Source organism: Gossypium raimondii, chromosome 6 (assembly GCF_025698545.1).
Source record: "Gossypium raimondii isolate GPD5lz chromosome 6, ASM2569854v1, whole genome shotgun sequence".
In the NCBI taxonomy this organism is placed as follows: Eukaryota; Viridiplantae; Streptophyta; class Magnoliopsida; order Malvales; family Malvaceae; genus Gossypium; species Gossypium raimondii.
In genome coordinates this window covers 59,748,664-59,769,323 of record NC_068570.1, presented here as the reverse complement: position 1 = coordinate 59,769,323, position 20,660 = coordinate 59,748,664, and the positions used below count along the sequence as shown (strand labels likewise).

At 29.7% G+C, this 20,660-nt stretch overlaps 2 protein-coding genes across 2 annotated transcripts; one reads left to right on the top strand and one right to left on the bottom strand.

Moving 5' to 3' along the window:
• Positions 1 to 3,280: 3,280 nt before the first annotated feature.
• On the bottom strand, positions 3,281 to 7,293 carry LOC105771471 (probable hexosyltransferase MUCI70). Its single transcript, XM_052632336.1, has 9 exons — positions 6,863 to 7,293; positions 5,279 to 5,545; positions 4,985 to 5,198; positions 4,794 to 4,903; positions 4,526 to 4,725; positions 4,320 to 4,423; positions 4,050 to 4,237; positions 3,763 to 3,962; positions 3,281 to 3,683 (listed from the first exon to the last, which is right to left on the bottom strand). Exons 1-9 carry the CDS (start codon positions 7,113 to 7,115, stop codon positions 3,585 to 3,587), a joined length of 1,635 nt encoding a protein of 544 aa, XP_052488296.1. The 5' UTR covers positions 7,116 to 7,293; the 3' UTR covers positions 3,281 to 3,584.
• Positions 7,294 to 17,631: 10,338 nt separating this feature from the next.
• Positions 17,632 to 19,862, top strand: LOC105772261 (uncharacterized). The gene is made up of 2 exons (XM_012593568.2): positions 17,632 to 18,160; positions 19,410 to 19,862. Exons 1-2 carry the CDS (start codon positions 17,653 to 17,655, stop codon positions 19,826 to 19,828), a joined length of 927 nt encoding a protein of 308 aa, XP_012449022.1. The 5' UTR covers positions 17,632 to 17,652; the 3' UTR covers positions 19,829 to 19,862.
• Positions 19,863 to 20,660: the final 798 nt, after the last annotated feature.

The following is a 20,660-nucleotide window of genomic DNA, read 5'->3' as shown; positions in this document are numbered from 1 at the left end:
ACCCATATTTTAAACGAGCCTAATTTTTTTGCCCAAACTCATTTTTCGGGCCTAATATTTTTACCCAAACTCTCCTAAATTTTGGGCAGGACTTCAGGCATGGGCGAGTAGCCCGACCTATGAAAATGTAATAATTTATCATAATAGAATTTATTTTTAGGAATTTAGTCATTTGTTTTTTAATTTTTAAAATTTAAGCTTAATTATTAACATCGTTAGAATTTTTCTATTAAGATTAGGTTCATAACAATATCTTTTTATATGGCTGCCAAGTGAGTACTTTGTTATTTCAAAAGGTCACAACAGCGAATTTAACTGTAAAATTTTAATGGTGTTAGAAATTAGACATGAATTTTAAAATCTAAAAAGTAGAGAGATTAAATTTCTAAAAATAAAAGCATACAGACTAAATCATTTTTCTTTAATAGAAATGCTAACTAAAACATTAATTTTTTTAATGTTGTTAGCGTGGCAACCTGAATGGTAGTTTACATGCACTTTATGCTGACATGACACTATTTATTTTATATAATACGTCAATAAATAATTAAAAATTTAAAAAAATTAGAATGAAGTACATTGAATTGTCATGCAGGCCGCCACATTTAAAATTTAGCATTTTAGTCAGTATTTTCATTAAAAAAATCATTTCGACTCTTTTCAAAAGGTTAATACTCAAATTTGACTCTATTTTTTTAAAAGGTCGATGACCAAATTTAGCCAAAAATTTAAGGACTAAATTGTTAAAAGTTGTAAATATTAAAGACTAAATTTAACATTATACCATTTATATATATATATATATATGTATGTTGTATTTGTTTAAATTCGATGAATAATTTTCAACCTCGAAGTACATCATAACTAAAACGTTCTAAAAATGGGATGAAAACGACACAACTTTAGAGAAAAATAGACGAAGGTACTAGGAAATAGGAATACAGGTGCCTCGCCCCACAGCTAAGGTTAAGTGAATGCCTTAGAATTATTAAAAAAAAACTCGAATTTGATTGAATAATTATTGAGATAAAGCTCGAGTTATTGATTGAGTTAAATTCAAGCACCGTAATATTTGATTCAAATGGTTTATGAATTTAATAGAGCCTTTTATTTTAATATATTTTATAGTATGAAATTATGTTTTTACCCTTATTATATCAAAAGAACTTAAGTACAAGCAAGCTTGATCGAGCTTGAGTATGAGTTTAAGTATGAAAAATGATAATTCAGATTAATTAAGCTCGAACTTGAGTTCGAGTAGTTCAATTATGCGTTGAACTGAGCTTGAGCTTAAAATTTGATATTCGATCAAGCTTGAGCAGAGTACCCTGAATTTCAAGTCGAGCTCAAGCTTGCTGCTATTTAACCTCGGCTCAACTCAATTATGATGATTTTATGTGATGTTTAATACATATAAAACTTGAATTGATGTCATAGTTACATATTTTATATATTCGTATATTTTTAATTATATTGTGAATTTCATCCTCCGCTTTAAAAAATTGACAACTTAATCAGAATTGGATTTTCACACTCTACGAAAACCGAAAAATTAATCAAATTGTTGATAAACACATGAACTTGAACTATGAATATATATTTTTAATTTGTTGCATATAAATTTCTTTGTATATAAATTGCTCAATTATTGATTTTCAAGGTAGTGATTTAACAACAAGGTTTAATATTGTGCTCCAATTGTCTTCTTCTTCTTTTCAAAAAAGGACCAAATTTTGACAAAATAAAGTAGAAGGGGTTAACTTTTTAGTTTTTTGTAAAGAAATTGAAGGATAAAATTCAAAATTAAACTTTTTTGCTACATGTTAGAAAATAATTGGCCAATGAAATTTTGTTTAACGAAGCAAATGGTTGAACCAAAAAGTGTAACGGAATCATAGTTTAGGTATTACTTTTAACAAAAAAAGTTTAGGTACCTAAGTGGGAAAAGTGTTATAGTTTAAGGACCAACTTTTCATTTAATCCTATTCTTAAATTGCAAGTGACTTACAATATTGGTTAAACTACGGACTAGAGGTGTCCATGGGCCAGGTGGCCTAGCCCGCCCGAAATATGGGAGGGTTCGGGTAAAAATATAGGCCCGAAATATGTGTTTGGGCAAAAAAACGAGACCCATTTAGAAAATGGGTCGGGCCTCAGGCACCACTTTTTTGGCCCGGGCTCGGCTCGGCCCGGCCCGAATATATAATAAATATATATTTTTTATTTTAAAATATTTTTAAAATACTTTTTTTTATTTTTTATTTTTTATTTTTTATTTTTAAAATAATTTTTTGGTGTTTATTAAAAAATGGGTCGGGCTAGGCTTGGCTCAGGCTTAGAAATTTTTTCCTGGGCCAGGCCTGGACAAAATTTCAGTCCCATATTTCCAGCCGGGCCGGGCTCGGGCTTAGGACGCGGGCCGAAATTTTTCTAGGCCCGGCCCATGGACACCTCTACTACTGACCCATAAGAGTAAATTAGTCCAAATTTTGTTCTCGTACATTTAATGGTTAAATATTAGTTTTGGTCCTTTTGCTATGTTCAAATTTGAGATTTAATCTTTATACTTTAATCTCATATAATTTGGTCCATTTTTATAACTTAATTAATTAGTCCAAATAGCTAATCTCGTCTATTTCAGGTTAAAATACTTGATATAATATAGAACTTTCTTTAAAAATACACATTCGACTTATCAAGCTTACGTTAATTGTTTTGTTTTAGAAATGGTGTCCGTAAGAAAAATCCACATTAGTATTTTTAACGAAATAATTAAAAGGGTTAACTATCTCGATTAAGTAATGACATTATAAAAATATAGAAGTCAAAATATAGCAATTTAAAGTATAGAGACTAAATCCAAAATTTGAATGGGGAGCAAAATCATAAAATTTGACAAAAACAAGCAAATTAGTCCTTGCAATATTTTAAAATTTGCTAATTTTTTCACATGTTACTTTTTTGTTTTAGGTCTACTAAAATTTTTAAAAAATTTATAGTTTTACAAAAGAATTTAGAGGAGTCTAAATGAAATTTTCAAAATTATGGAAATTAAGGTCCATTAAAATTTCCAAAATTTTAGAGAGTGCTAATTAAAATTTTCCAAAGGTTCTTAAAAGTATAATGAAAATTTTCAAAAATTTAGGAGTCCCATACTTTATAGTAGTGACTAATTTACTTTTCAACCTATAATACAGGGACTTGACAGGAATTTAACCGATTACATTTATAAGACAAAATGCAGCAAACTAGAAAATAATTAAAAAAGATTAATGTAAAATTCATTGATTTTATTATTATCTTCCAAAGAGGAGACATAAATATGGCTATTAAATTACAATAATTTTGGTGGTAATCATATATATATATATATATAATATCATAATTATAATTATTCGGGGACTATATTTTATATTCAACAAAAAGAAGAATGGAAAATTGGGTGAAAAAAAATGGAAATTTGCCTGGAAAAGGACACTCTTTTTTATTTCTTTTAATTTAAACCCAAATTCTTGCCAACTTTGCCATTTCTTGGTAAGAATTTCCTTTCATCCGAAGTTTTGAGTGCGAAAATCCTTGGTGGATCATCGGACGACAGATCGTGACGATGTCGGTGGTGGCGGCGGATTAATAACCGGAGGAGCCATTTGAGCCAAAAGCGCTAAAACTTCCTTATGATATTGCTACAAGTAAAAAGAAAAAGAATCGGGTCACCGATACACATTAGTGGCATTGTTAAAACGAAAGCCGGAAAATAAATACCTGAACAACAAAGTTACGACGTTCACAATCCAAGAGCATGTTAACCATCCAACCTGTCTTCGCCGCGATCTTGTCTCTAACCGTTGAGAAACTAATTTGGTCTCGGGAAGTAAAACGATCGACTTCGTTGAACCAAAGACAAGAAAAGAGGTTGCTAATCGGAATATGTTCTCGTAGTATCATACATCCTTCGGGAACATCTGCAAAACAGGTCAAGTTCATTAGTTGAAGCTGAAAGAGATACGGGTCGAAACGAAATAATCCGAGCAAAATGTCGTGTACTTTACCACTCGTGATGGGAAGTTTAGCCTCGGAATATGGGATTAGACCCTCCTTTTTATAGAAATCGACTTGAAAGTCGATGGAGGCGTTATCGTATTTGCCAGCAGCTTTATTTGCCTCGGCTTCATCGAATACATCAAAGCGTTTATAATGCCTAGAAATTGCGAAAGTGGCATTCGTTCTCCATAGAAACCTGGAAAAGAAGACTCGGAGTAAACGAATGTTCGCCCGGAAATCAGGCTAACATACAGAAACTGGATGAAAATTCCGAGTACCTCTCAAGAATTTGATATGGATCAACAACAAGCTCAAGTTTCCCATCAATCCATAAAGAAAAACGAGCATTTGGAAATAGCCTATGCGTTAGAAGCTTCGGAATCTATGATAGCAAGGCAGACCATATTCATCATCATCATATACTAAAATTCTATTAACTCCGATTTAAACTCGAAGCCATACCATATATGTTTTAAATGCTTACCTTTCCGTTGCGTCTTCCATCGGTGTAAGGAAGATTACGGACAACAACGATCCTCCACACTCCGATCTTCCTAGTCTCCTCTAGACCACCATTAGCTTTCAAATCGGCTTCGGTTTCTTCATCCACAAACATATAGAAGCATATGGTTCGTTTGGAATATTCGCTGATGTTCTTCGGCTGTTGTATGTCATCGAAAGCTCCTGAAAACAAAAATCGGATTATTCGATAAAAAATCATCGGTTCCAACATAGTAATACGGTTTTGGTACCGAATATTGCCGATGCAACAACCACTCCACGACATTGTTCCATATCGACAAGATCGTTGTCATCGATATCAAACCCTGTCCCATGTCCGGGTTTGCTTCCTTTAACAAATCTGGCAAATGCACACGACACAAATTGATCGATCAAAAACTAAATTGAAAATATAATACCAAATCATGTTAGTGAACCATACCCGCAATGCAGATTCATCGACTCTCTTATATCGTATGAATCATCCCGTTGCTTCAAAGTAGGATACCCACCAAAGTCGGAACCTCCGAACTCCGTCTCTTTATTCAAGTTTTCCTCATAAACATATGTTAAATCCTTAACTACGGGCGAAAATGACGGAAATTTCGGCATCAAGGCGATAGCGTCCTTCATAGGAATGTAACATACAGGACAAGCTGTACGTAAACAATGTTTCAGCAAGGGAAAACCCGAATTCGCAATGTCGAATAAAATCGAGAACCAAAAAAAGACTTACGACGTGGCCCAGTCCGTTTTTTATCGGCCGGTGGAGGGGGTAAACTGAAACTGTTGCAAGGATGCCCTGGAGGAAGAGTGTAGCCTAAAAAATACGAAGGCGGTGGCGGAGGCATTACTCGAGCTTCAGTTCTTTCCACATCGATCGGAAAAGACACCCGCTTTATGATTCCGACAGTCTGCACTTCGTTCATTGGAGGAGTTTCGGAATTGTTTAGAGGCAAACTATCATTTACCTTAAGCCCATTGTGATTTTCTTGATCTTTATCTATAAACAAAGCAATGGAATACACTCAAATTCACAAATAAACAAGAAAATGGAATACATATATATAGCTAGAACTTTTCATTTTTCTTGAAATATTCGTGGCATATGTCATATATCCTCTAAAGATACTTTAAATACATTGAAAATTTGAAAAATCGAATCATATCCGTGTCAAACAATAACACCAGAGTCAAATACATTAACAAACAGTAAAAGTATCATGAAGATTCTTGTACTAGATATTAGATTGCATTTTGCTTCCTCTACTTAAAAATGGACAAATTAATTCTTATACATTAAGTCAATGAACAAATTGATCATTTCTATTAAAAATGTAATCAATTTGTACTATTAAACTGACGTGGTTAACAGAATACCCAGGCAATATTACATAACGCCCTATATGTGTCTTGTGCTAACATACATGGGTTGATTTTTAACAGTGAAAATGAATGAAATTTTTAATAGAATGATCAGTTCGCTCTTTGATCTAACTTACAATGACTAAATTGCTCATTTTTTAGTAGAATGAGCAAAATGCAATCTGACTCTTAGTACGAGGGCCTCCATGGCATTTTTACCATTAACAAATAGCAATTTCAATTGAGTTGAATCATCAAACATAAGGCACTAAATTGGTACTAGTATGGAACATTGTACTAGAAGTCAGATTGCATTTTATCACTCTACTAAAAAAATAAACAAATTTATCCTTATATATTAGATCAAACATCAATTTATATTGTTAAAAACTAACATGGTTAACGAAATAATCAAACAATGATATATGTCATGCCATGTGTCTCATGCTGACATACATACACAAATTTTTAATAGAAAAATCAGGTCGCTTTTGATCTAACATACAAGGGCTAAATTGCAAAAGGACAAGATACAATATAACTCCTAGTATAGAGGACTCCAGGGGAGAAACTAAGGGGTGGCAAGGGCCTCAGCCCCTAAAATAGAAAATTTTTCATTTAGGCTCTTTAAAATTTTAAATTAGTAAATATAAATTTACATTTTGGCCCCTCTAAAAATATAAAATATTAATTTAATCCTTTAAAAATTATAAAGATATAGGGTATTAAAATGATAAAATTGTATTTTTACTATTGTAAAAATTTCAATTTAATTTCGATCCCCTAAAAAGAATTTCTGATTTCACCCCTGGAGGACTCCATGATAATTTTACCAGCAATTTCACTTGAGCCGAATCATCAAACATTTACTAAGCACTAAATTCACAAATCAATACCAAACAATTACATAATTTTCAAGCACAAAGTAAACAAAAAACAGTCATAAAGAACCAACCTCTGCCGACACATAAAACCCAAACAAAAACAGCAGCTGAAATGGCAAAAAGGAGGAACATCCTAACTCTTTTCCGACCAGCAAATTTAGAGGCCCAACGAAACAATTTCTCCTTGTCTTTAAACATTTTCGAATAAGGTTTAGTTTTTGTCGTTGAAGGTGTTTGAATCGGTAACAAGACATCATTTTGGTGCTGTTTTTTATCTAAAGAACTATAACTCCCTGAACGAATCCCCAATGAACCCCCATTCATTGTCTAAAGGAAAAGTTCAAAAAACTGAGAACTTTGAAGAAAAGAAAATCTGGGTTTTAACTGAAGAAAAGTGGGTGTCTTTTGAAAAAGAAAATGGAAAAAGTTTGTGTGGGAAAATGAGGGAAAATTCAAAGTGTTTATACATGAAAAATTTATGACATGATTGTGATAAGTAATAAATTTTATTTGGTTTTTAATTTTTTAATAAAAATAAACCGACAATATTTGTCAAAGAAATTGTTGATGAAAATGTATGAAAATTGCTGGTTTGGATATAAAAACATGAGAAAAGTACACTGAATTGAAACTGAAAAGGGTTGCTGTCTTTTTCGGGTAAATTATACTCAAAGTCTCTAAATTATTAGTAGGTTTACATTTTAGTCACTCAATTTCAAAAAGTTAAAAAATAGTTACTAAACTATTCTAAAGTTTTCATTTAAGTTAATTAACTATTCAAAAGATTATATTTAAGTCATTGGGCTGTTAAGTGTCTTTTTTTTAAAGTTCGACCAGTGAGCTCCAAGCGATAATTCGACAATCGGTACGAGAATCGGGCGATGGTGGTTCTATTTTATTTGGCTTTTAATTTTGTAATAAAAATGAAGCTGACAATATTTGTCAAACAAATTATTGATGAAAATGTATGAAAATTGCTGGTTTGGATTTAAAAACGTGAGAAAAGTACAATGTGAATTGAAACTGAAAAGGGTTGCTGTCTTTTTTGGGTAAATTATACTTAAAGTCACTAAATTATTACTTAATTTCAAACAGTTGCAAAATAGTTACTAAACTATTCTAAAGTTGCATTTAAGTTAATGAACTATTCAAAAGATTTTATTTAAGTTATTAGACTGTTAAGTTTTTTTTTTGAAGTTCGACTAGTGAACTCCAAGTGATAATTCGATAATCGGTACAGTGAATTAGTACCCATCGACAAGTACAATAACATACCTTAAATCCAAGTCGATCTAACAAAAAAAAGTTGTTTGGATTTTGGTTCGCTGATTCGTGACGTTTAAAGTTGTTTCATGAAAAAAAAAAACTAAACTGTAGAAGAGAAGAGGAATGAGAGCTTTTGATTGGTGTAAGCAGTGCGAACAAAGAAGGCTATAAAACAACGATTTTAACAACCCAGTGACTTAAATGAAAATTTTCAAATAGTTCAAAGACCATTTTATAATTTTTTGAAGTTGAGCGACCAAATCAGAAACTTACTAATAGTTTAGCAACCTTGGGGTAGTTTACAATTTCTTTTTATCTTTTTGCTTTTCCGGGGGTTAATCTAGTTATACATCCTCAATTTATGTCATGTAGATACCCAATTTTGGCTACTAACATTTTATCTCTTCTTTGAGATCAATAATATTATATTTCAAGAAATTGTGTTACCAATAACATCATTATTTCACTTAATATCTTTTCCGGAACAACAACTTTTGTCTAGAATAGTCGTCATTCAAAACAACTATCGATCGAGAATAGCTACGTCTAGAACAACCATGTCCAAAACAAAGCTTTAGTTAGAACAATATCATTCGGTGTAGCTGCTATTTGAGAACAACTCTTGTTAAGAACAACTCAAGTTCAAAACAACTATTGTGCAAAATAATGACGTTTTAGGAAGAGCCATGTTTAGCACAACCATCGTTTGGAACAACTTGTATTTAGAACAATTGTGTTTTTCCAAAAAAGTCATTATTCAGAACAAAATCAAGTTCGAGTTGAGTGAAATTACAAAAAAAAAAAAAAGTCATGTCTAACCAGAGTAGGGTTTGAAATAAACCCACTCGCCACGAAATATTTACAAAAATACCATTGATATATATATTAAGTTTTTACTTTCACTAGATAAATATTTTAAATTTTAATTCTAAACTAAAACAATAATCTTATTTTCTTCAAAATAAAAATAAAACAAATAAAAATTGTAATATTATTTGTTTCAAAATAAAAAAATTAAAAAAATTAAAAAAAATTAAATTGAGGTCGAAGTTGGAATTGAATCTCTTATTAAATTTTGGGTTCGGAACAAATTTTTTTCTTAAGAGTCGAGGTCGAATCATTTTCGAGATCTATATTTAAATTTTTTAGTCAAATTCGAGTGAACCAATTCTTCATTGCTTTTGAAAAGTGCTGTGGAAAAGTGCTTTTAATAAGTACTTTTGAAAAGTTTGGTTTAAAATTTGGGTGTTTAGCATTGTTATCAAAAAGTACTTTTGAGAAATAAAATATCCATTTTAGACATGCTATTATCAAGTAACAAATATGCATTTAAATAATATTTAAATTAGTTAATATTATTATATTTTAGTAATAATATAAAAAAATTATTATAACTTGTTGTTAATATTTTAATATATGAAATATAAATGGTAAATATTTTTAAGCAATAAATATTAATTATTTATAAAATTTAATTAGAATATATAAACTATATTTTAAATATTTAAATATAACCATTAAATATTTGTAATTAGTATTTCAAAAAATATTTTTTTATTTTTAATTAATGATTTTAACACAATTGTAATTAAGCACCAAGAAAAAAAAAGAAAAATACTATATTATTGGATGAGTAAAAAAATAATTAAGCACTAAAAGTGCTTTTGGGAGAGGAAAAGCTAAAATTTTTAGCTTCTCCTTTTCAGCTCCTTTTCAAGCACTTCTGAAAAACTAAAAATTTTTAGCCAAAAGCAGTTTGTTCTTCACAGATTTTCTTTCAAAAGTACTTTTGAAGTCAGAAATTCTTTTTTTTAAGCAACGAAGAAGTGGCCTAATTTTCATTGTGGTCATCAACGTAGTTAAATTCCAGCCCACCGAATTCTTTTCCACCTTTGTTTCATGGCTTAATTGCAATTTAAGTCCCTTATTCCAACACTTTAAATACCTTCCTTCTACAAGTAATTATATTAATAATTTTCCACTTTCTTGAACACTTCCAAACTTTTTTTGTTGTTATAATCAGTGCTACGTCAACATAGAGTATACATAAACCGCCATGTATATTGTCATGCCAACGCCGTTAAAAAATTAAAATTTTCGTTAAAAAAAGAGCAATTTAACTTCTTCTTTTTTTAAAAAAAAAAATTCGAAGCCAAATTTAGCTAAAAAATGAATAAACCAAATTGATAAAAGATTTAAAAATGCAGGACTGAATTTAACATTATGCCATTAACATTTTTATTGGGCCTTGAAGCCCGAAACTTTAGCTTAAATGATTAATGTGTTTGGGCTAAGTTGGAGCTCATTTTTTATTATATAAACGAATCAATTCGAGTGGGCTCGAATAGTTTGGGCTCAGTTAGATTTCTAAAAATAATTTATATTTCTGTTTTTTCACCAAAGTTTAGGGGCTTATATACCGCTTTAACCTCGATGGAGCTTGAAATACGTAAAATTGAGGATTTTTTTATAAAAATAATATTAAAAAATTAATTAATTATAAAAATGGAGTGTTTGCTACTGTAATTTTGAGTGTCGCTTGACACACTGGTAATAATGGTGAACATTTAAAAAAAAAAGTTGAAAAAGTGAAAAACGAAAGTTGGATTGTGATGCCGTTGGACATATTGGTGGCATCGGTGGTTTTTCTTTTTAAATATGATAGAAAAAAAAGCTGAAAAAGTGGGGAAAAAAAGTTGGAATGTGATTCCAACACCAGACAATAGTTTTTTTTCTTGCATTTAATGTCTTAATGCCTTTTTCCTGCATTTAATAGCGACGACATCAATTAAATTATATTTTTTTCACTTTTTCAACTTTTTTTTTTCTATCAGACTTTTTTTAAAGTTTACCAATGCCGCCACTGTCAGGTGGCACCAAAAATTACTGTAACAAACACTATATTTTCATAATTAATTTTTTCCCTATCTTATTTTTGTAATTAATTAATTTTTTAATATTAATTTTATAAAAATACCTAAATTGTGCTTAAACATTTTTAGGAGGAACAAATTCAAAAAGTTTACATTTTAAGAGTAAATTACGTTTACGGTAACTAAATTATTAATAAGTTTACATTCTGAACACTCAACTTCAAAAAGTTATAAAATAATACTGAACTATTCAAAAGTTTTTTTAAGTCACTAGACTGTTTAGTTTTTTTTAAGCTCCAAGCGACGATTTGGCAATTGAGACAATAGATCAGTACCCATCGACGAGTAGAAAAACATACATTGGATCCAAGTCAGTCTGACAGTCAGTGTCAAAGATCGAAGAAAAAAATTGTTTGAATTTTAATTCATAGATTCATGAAAAGAATTGAACTGTAGAAAAAAATGAAAAACAAAATTTTCGATTGATGTAAACAATACATTCATAAAAAATCATACAATAGTGATTCTAACTGTTCGTAACTTAAATAAAATTTTTTAAATAATTCAAGAAAACATTATTAAAGCTATGCTATAAAGGCAACTAAGCTAATGACATGATGTGTAGTTGAAAATTGCAAATCCCATCCTATAAAAAGTAACAATGGCGAGTTTACATTTGTATGAGAAAAAGCACCGAAGCTGTCATATATCAGCACATAGCTTGTCTGAAATTATTTTATATTCACATCATTAATAATTAACTTTCCTTAAATAATAATTAACAATAAACTTTCCTATGTACCAAAATAAGACAACAACTTTCATTAAATAAATTTATATTTAATTAACTCAATAATTATTTTTATATCAGGGTCTGAATTTTTTTTAATTTAGGCCTTAAATTTAGTAATTATTTTCATATTGAGAGTCTGAACTTTTCTTTTGTCTAAGTTAGATCCTGAACTTAACAATTGTTCCCACATTGATGCTTGATTTTTTTTTTTGTCTAAGTTGGTCCCTAGTGTTTTTTTTTTGAAAACCCTAACGTTCAAGCTTAAGTATGAGAACAATTAACAAGTTCAGGTCCCAATATGGAAATAATTGCCAAGTTAAAGGATTAACTAGGAAAAAAATGTTCAAGCCCCATATGGGAACAATTGTCAAGTTTAAGTCTTAATATAAAAATAATTGTCAAGTTCATGGCGTAACTTTGACAACAAAAAAAAGAACAAACTCCAATATGAGAATAGTTGCCAAGTTCAACCCCTAAAATAATGGTTTAACCTATATAATAAATATTCATATATGTATATGTTTTGAACATTTATATAAGGGATAAAACAATATTAGGTCCTAAATTTAGCAATTTTTCTTAACTTGGTCCCTTAATTTTTTTTGGGTTCATTTTAGTTTTGGAATTCAGAAGTTTTTCTCAATTTAGTCCACTGAATTTAAATTCCATTAAAGTGTGATGATGTGATACTCGAGATTTTGTCATGTCATAACTTGAAAATTTAAAATATATATAATCTTAAAAATACAAAAAATATTAAAAATTATAAAAAAATTAGATTTTTCAAGTGATGACGTAATGCAATCTCAGAGTACCAGTACCACATCAACATATTTTAACAAAATCTAAATTCAGTGACCAATTTGAAAAAAAAAACTGCCAAATTCCAATATTAATATAGACAAAGAAAAAAAAGTAGAAACTAAGGTGAAAAATTTACCAAGTTTAGAGATTAAAATGTTACTTTATATCTTTTCATATAAATACGAGGCAAAAGTGGATAAAGCAGTTTTCACCTCTATGATTCCATTGCATTCCTATTCCTTTTGTATATATATATATATATATATATATATATATATTAGCTCAGTTGATACATATGATGTTCAAACTTTTCATTTTTTAAAATGTTTTCGTATTAGATATTTATTCGGTATCACGAGGAGGCGAAAGAAGGGGTAGACAAGAGCTTTGCCCCTTTAAAATAGAAAATTATATTTTAAGCCTCTCAAAATTTATAAAATTTTAAGTTAATATGTAGTAAAATTATAATTTAGTCCCAAAAGTGATAAAATTTTAATTTACTCATTTTAAAACTATAAACATATATGTCAGTAAAATGGTGAAATTATATTTTAACTCTCACAAAAATATATAACTTAATTTTACGTGTATAAAAAATTCTGATTTCTTATATACACATTCTATTATAAGTGTGAATATAACAAATTTCTAATTATATTATCATCTATGGATGTTGTTTTATTATTATTTTTCTTAAAAAAAAGAAGAAAAATAAGATTAAAAATAATGCCAATAATGTCACTATCATCATGTTGAACAATAGATAAATTGGAAGACCTAATATTTATCTAGTAAGGAATAAAAAAAGTGCAAATGTCCCAACTTCAATTATTTCTAAGCAGCTGTTTCAACTTTTGTTTTTTGTTTTTAATCCTATTTTTGTCTTGACAACATTGTGGGGAAAAAAAGGAATATATCCATTATTGGATTTTTTAAAAAATAACTTCATTGAAACCTAGCTAGCTATAAATATGAAGAAGGTCTTGGCAGATATGATAAAAATGGGAAAAAAATTTTATTAGGTTTTAATTTGATTGGTATAAGCGTTGTTGGTAATGTAGGAGGATGTGGGTTTGAGTGTACTAAAGCGCATTATCGTCTTATTTATAGGTTGGGGAGAGACTATGGGTAACTCTAAGTACTGTGTAAAAAAAGACGGATATGATCAAACCTGTAATGAGATTATTAAAAAAAATAAACAAAAGAAAATTTAATAATATAAATATTGAACACATGCATTATATGATATGATTATGATATTCACTTGGCCAACATAAAATAACATTATAAGTCATGCAATTAATATATTATATTATGATAACTAAAAATTGATATAAAATAATCACTCGACTATTTAATATTGTCTTTTTTTAATTGAGTAAAAGTACCATGGAGGCCCCTATACTAGGAGTCAGATTGCATTTTACCCATTCTACTCAAAAAATGGGCTAATTTGTCTTGTACATTAGATCAAAGAGAAAACTGGTCAATCTGTTAAAAATTTCATCCATTTCTGCTGTTATGAACTGATCATTGTACGTCAACATGATGTACACGTGGCACGCCACATGTCACTATTTGGTTATTCTGATAACCATGTCATTTTTTAACAATATAAATAGATGAAATTTTTAACAGAAATGATCAATTTGCTCTTTAATCTAATGTATATGGGCTAATTTACCCATTTTTTGAATAAATGGAGCAAAATACAATCCGACTCCTAATACAGGGGTATCCATGATGCTTTTACCTTTTTTAATTGATAAACAATAATTCAAGAAGAATTTTTTTTCCGTGAATTTAGCTCTCTATTGAGTTAATAAATTCTTTAAGGCTTAATATATTATTTAGTCTCCGAATTTGACACTTTTTTAATATGGTACTTGTGTTATTTTTTTGTTTAAACTAGTACTTGTATTTGACAAAAGTTGTAGATTTTGGTACCGAATATAACGGTGATAACTTTTTGTACCTAATTCGGGTTTTACGATTGATTATATGAAAGTCAATTGCTAATCTTATTAAATTTGGTTTTTATGATTTTATTAATAAAATAAATTTAGTATTAATTGTGAATTTATTTAATTTTGACTTTAATTTGTCAAATACAGTCTAATAGAGGTGATCTAATTCGGATTGTAGGATTGATTTGGTAAAAGTTAATCGCTAACATTATTATTTAATTATGTAATTTAATTAAATCAACTCTAAAATCTAAATTAAACACTAAAATTTAAAATTACTACCTTCGTACCAAAGTATATACCTTTTTTCAAATACATGTAGCAAATTGGACCAAAAATAACACAAGTACCATATTAAAAAATGTCAAACTCAAATACCAAATTATGTATTAAACCATTCTTTAATTATGTAAACCTACTACAATAAGAGGTATAAATTATAGGGATCAAATAATAATTAATAAGTTATTTAGAGATCAACAAGAATCTTCAACGAGCCCCGTGCAAGTCATATTAAATCTATTTTAATACTTTTTTATTCTCATAGTAAAATATTTTCAATTTAGTCCTTTAAAATTTTTGTATTTATATTTATCTTGAAACTTGACACTTTAACATTTTTTAACAATTTTCAACTTTTTTTCCAATTTAAAATGATAACCGAGAGTGCTACACCATCATACTTTAACGGAATCTAAGTTTATAGATTAAATCGAAATTCCAAGACTAATAAAGAAAAAAATAAAATTAAATATAAGGGTAAATTTCATTATTAGTCACTTGATTATGTCTTTTTTTTGGTCACCCAATTATGAAAAGTTACTAAATAGTCACTCAACTATTTAATTTTATCTTTTTTAGTCACTTAACTGTCTTGGATTTTTGGGTGTTTTATTTTTACATTAGTCAACTGGTGACCAAAAAATGATAAAACTATATAGCTAAGTGATCATTTTATAACTTTTCATAGTAAAGTGGCCAAAACTAAAAAAATCATAATTGAGTGACTACCAATATAATTTACCCTTTATATAATCATTATTAGCATTTACGTGAATATTTCACGTGAATAGAATATGTTTTCATATATTATACTTTTATATATAATAATTGATTCGACAAATTTTAAGTTGTCAATACAACGCACTTGATCAAATGATTATAATTTTTTCGTTTTTATCTTTTAATTATAATCATTGACTTAAAACTGATCTTACGAGATCTTATTATAAAAATAATTATATATTATTTGTCATACTTTAAATATTTTCCTTTTTCCAACTTAAACTAAAGTTTCTTTTTCAAGTAATATTTAGCCATGACATTTTAGAACATTAAACGTGTCCTAATAAAACAACCCCTAATAAGTATAGCTGTATAGGTGGAATCTTGTATTGTCGGATTCTAAGAAGACAGCAAACCAGTGCCGAAAGGCCGCGTTTTATTCACGACATAACTTTTTTGAGTCTCCACAACTTTTACTTCATGAAATGATATGCGATACAACGGTAACGGTCTTTTCTATTTTAGTCAATGATTGAGGGTTTAAATTTTATTTTAAATTTAAATATAAAATAATTTTAAAATTTATCATTAATATTTATTTTTTAATGAACTTACAAAATGTGGAGCATTTTGATGGACTCGTTTAGTAAATACATTGAGAAATAAATAAATAAATAAAAATAAATATTCAAAATTAAGAAAATAAGTTAGGTAAGATATAAAAAATAAAAGGGTGGGCCATTTTTTTTAAAGAAAAATCAGACATTGAACGTCTAGGATTTTGCCACGTTAGACCTGAAATCATCTCACTTTTGTCTATTTCTAATTTAATCAGATCATGAATTATCAATCAATTCCGGTTGATTAATTGATAATTTTCCACGTTTCCAAAAAGCATAGATTTTTTGTTGACGGTTTTTTTGTTTTTTTTTTGTTTTTATTTTAGAGTTAACACGTGTCTTTTAAGTATAATTTTACATGTATGATGGTGCGAACTCATACAGGCGAATTATATACTTACCGAAGTAATAAGGGTCGGGTCGGTCTTATTCGGATAGTGGACCGGTTATGAAAAACACCATAACAAAAATAAAAGAAATTCAAAATTAAATATTTTCTCACAACTTAAATCTTTAGTAATAAACATACTAGGAAGGTCTTGTACAATATTTTTTCACAACTAAAAATCAGAGTTCAAGTCTTTAGTAATCGAAGATTTAAATATTTTTTTAGAATTAAAAATCAAAGATTTTATCTCCTCTACTCAAAAAATGGGTAAATTAATAATTGCATATTCGATCAAAGAGTAAACTAGTCGTTTTGTTAAAAATTCCTTTCATTTTTACTGTTAAAATGAGTCTCTATATGTTAGCATGAGATATATATATATATAGCATACCACGTGTTACTATCTGGTTATTCTATCATCCACGCCTAATTTAAATAATTCGATTTTTATAACTGAAAAAAGAAGGGTTAAATAACTATTTGGAGTTTGAACTTGACAACTTTTCTCACATTGAGGCTCAAACTTTTTTTTAGTCCAAGTTAGGCCTAAACTTGGCAAATTTTCTCACATTGAGGCCTGGGCTAAGCAACTATTCCCGCATTAGGACTTAAACCTTTTTTGTCTAAGTTAAGCCCTGAACTTGACAATTATTTTTACATTGGGGTCGAAACTTGGTAATTGTTCCCAAATTGTACGATTTTTAAGAACTAACTTAGATAAAAAAGAAGAAGTTCAAGTCCCAATGCAGAAACACTTGCCAAGTTCAGGGCCCAACTTGGATAAAAAAGTTTAGGCCCCAATCTAGAAACAATTGTCAAGTTCAGGCCCCAATATAAAAAAGTTGACAAGTTTAGGCCCCAAAAAATAATTTAACCCAAAAAACTGTGATGTGAAGATTCGAGTATATCCATACGTGGGACCTCGTTATCTGGTCCAAGAATAGTAGACTGGATCAGGTCCTCGCCACGTTGGAAAATTCAATTTCTCGCTCATTTTAGCGGCGGCTCGTTCGACAATGGTAGTTGAATAAAAAATGAACCGGGTCCCGGTTTTTTCCGGAATCCTTGTAGTATAAAAACGGAACTCTCATAAGCCATAAACCAACTTTCTAAATTACCAAAAAATAAAAAATAAAACCCTAAAAATGGCCGGCGTAGGGACAAGAATCTTATGGGATCACCGGAATTTAATGAGTCATCAAGTATTCAAGTTGCCGGAGAATCCGGATTCGGATTCGTCGGGTATGGAATTCAGTTTTCTCGAAGACGGCGACGATGGCGATCAAATCGTCGGAATCCACAACGATGGGGATGAGGACGGTGATGATGATGATGACGACGATGAGAGAAAAGAAAGCGATGGAAGCGGTGGTGAGAATAAAGAGGAATTTTGGGAGATTCAGCACCAGGTTTTGGAAGCTACGGTGTGTAGGATCAGTTCTTTAGAATCGAGGATTAGAATCGCCATTAAAGAAGCTTTGAGAGATATTAAGAGAGAAACGACGACCGTCGTTTGCGGTTGTGGTGGTAAATCAATGGCGGAGGGTTGTAGGGTTTGTTTTATGAGAGAAGTGTTTCGCCGTCTCCAAACCGCCGGTTTCAACACCGCCATTTGCCGGTCTAAATGGAGAAGCACATCACATATCCCATCAGGTAGAAATAATAAAAAATAAAAAAGGTTTAGTTGCACAAATGGTCCCTGGTTCATACAATTTTAACAGATTTGAACTTTTTTAAAATGCTTAGTTTTGGATTAGGTAAATAGCAGTCACCCAATTAGTAATTTTTTCTGACAACCGAATGAAAAATTACAAAATGATCACTCAATTATTCAATTTATTTTTTGTCACCCAATTATCTTAAAGTTTTAGGTTTATTTTATCTTAGCCAGCTGATACCAAAGAAAGATAAAATTAAATAGTTTAGTGTAGAGGTGCTCATGGGCCGGGCGGCCCGGCCCGACCCGATGGCCCGCCCGAAATATGGGAGGGTTTGGGTAAAAATATAGGCCCGAAATATGGGCTTGGGCAAAAAATGAGGCCCGATTAAAAAGCGGGCAGACCTCGGGCACAACTTTTTTGCCTAGGCCCGCCGAATATAATAAATATTTTATTATTTTTTTATTTTTTTAATTTTAAAATACTTTAAAAATACTTTTTTTAAATTTTTTAAAAATACTTTTTTAATTTTTTTAATTTTTTTAATTTTAAAATATTTTTAAAATACTTTTTTTAATTTTTGTTTTAATTTTTAAAATAAATTTTGGTATTTATTTAAAAAGCAGGCGGGCAGGGCAGGCCAGGCTTATAATTTTTCCGGGTCGGGCATGGGCAAAATTCTAGGCCCATATTTCGGGCCGGGCTGGGCTCGGGCCTAGGACCCGGCCCGAACCCGGCCCGGCCCATGAGCACCTCTAGTTTAGTGACTATTTTGTAATTTTTTATAGCAGTAATTAAAAAAAAAGATAATACTAATAGGAGAATTTAAAGGGGCAGGCAGGGCCTTGGCCCTTCAAAATGATTTTCTTTTTTCAATTCAGTCCTCATATAAATAAATAGATTATATATTAATATATAATGAAATTGTATTTTATCCCCTTAAAAATGAATTTTTTTTTGTTTAGTCTCTTAAAAATGATGAAATAATAAATTAATATATAATAAACTTATATTTTGATCTATGAAAAATTATATTTAAATTCGACCCTGCTAAAATAATTTTTGGATTTGCCTATGATATTACTAATAGTTGGGATATTTTGTAACTTTACATAGTCTCATGACAAAAACAAAATAATTGGATGACTATTATTTACCTAAAAAATAAAAATAAAAAGGTTTAATTTCAAACATGGTCCCTGTACCATACAATTTTAACAGATCTGATTTTTTTTTTTTGGCAGGAGAGCATAGTTTTTTGGATGTAATTGAAAATTCAAGTAAAGGTGATGTAAGGGTAATCATAGAATTGAATTTCAGAGCGGAATTTGAGATGGCAAGAGCAAGTGAAGATTACAATCGTTTAGTTCGACGGTTGCCGGAAGTTTTCGTCGGAAAAGTAGAGAGGTTGAATGACGTTATAAAGATTTTGTGTTTGGCTGCCAAGAAATGTATGAAGGAAAAGAAAATGCATATGGGACCGTGGAGGAAACAAAGTTATATGCAAGCTAAATGGTTAAAACCTTGTGAACGGAATACATCGACGAGATCATTGCCAGTAGGAGATTCCGGTCGTTTGCCGAAACCGAGGGCTTCCATGTTAACTGTAGATTTGCTTGAAAACTTTTCCGATGTGTGTTGTACAGCGGTTGAGGTTGTATGAAGGTTGTTAGATAAAATAACCAAAAGTTTTTGTCCTTTTCTTTCTCTGCCAATTCAGTCTGATTTAATCATGAAATATTAATAACTCAAACTTGTTTAAACCTAATCCGAATTTATTTAAATCCAAAACTAAATCGATACTTGAATGCGAAATGATCCGAACTTAAAACAGTTTGAACAAATAATCTAAAATTACCCGAACCTTAAGTTATTAAAACTCGAAATAATGCAAATTTACAATGACTCGAGCCGCAAATTGTCTAGCTCAGAAGGATATGAACTTGGTATGATCTAAATAGGAAATTGAGTAAAATTGAAATTACGTACATATTTTAAAACCCTAAAATGAACAAAATCAACTCAACTCGTCCAATTGACAAGTATACCTGAGGGGTTTAAATGAGACATTTTTACTTGTAAATAATTCAAGTTTAATTAAAAAATAATTTGAATTTGATTCAGTAATTAGACATAAGCTTAAGCATTTCAAGCTATCAAGTGCATCGAATTCGAGCATCTTAATACTCGATTCAAGCAACCCGTAAATCTAATTTAATTTTCTTTTATTGAGTATTATATTATTAGGTTACTTTTTACCCTTAATATTAAATAATTTTAGTATTTAAGATTTTATTTTATTTTATTGTTGGGTAAGAGTTTTAAATTTTATTATTATATCATCTTAAAAAAATAGTATTTATTTTTTTTAAATATCATTTTTATTAAGTGTAATTACTATATATAAACATAAGAAGATAAATCCGAAAATTTTGTTCCAATGTGCAACGCTATGTAATAAACTTTAATTTTATGCAAGTTTATACACGAGAGTA

Bases quoted from the DNA above. Each gene is read 5' to 3' on its own strand.
- LOC105772261 (XM_012593568.2), top strand. From the start codon at position 17,653: ATGGCCGGCGTAGGGACAAGAATCTTATGGGATCACCGGAATTTAATG. The intron at 18,161-19,409 runs GTAGAAATAATA...TTTTTTTGGCAG, and splicing joins CACATCACATATCCCATCAG to GAGAGCATAGTTTTTTGGAT.
- LOC105771471 (XM_052632336.1), bottom strand. From the start codon at position 7,115: ATGAATGGGGGTTCATTGGGGATTCGTTCAGGGAGTTATAGTTCTTTA. The intron at 5,546-6,862 runs GTTGGTTCTTTA...CTTTGTTTATAG, and splicing joins GGTTTTATGTGTCGGCAGAG to ATAAAGATCAAGAAAATCAC. The intron at 3,684-3,762 runs GTATTTATTTTC...TTTTACTTGTAG, and splicing joins GTCGTAACTTTGTTGTTCAG to CAATATCATAAGGAAGTTTT.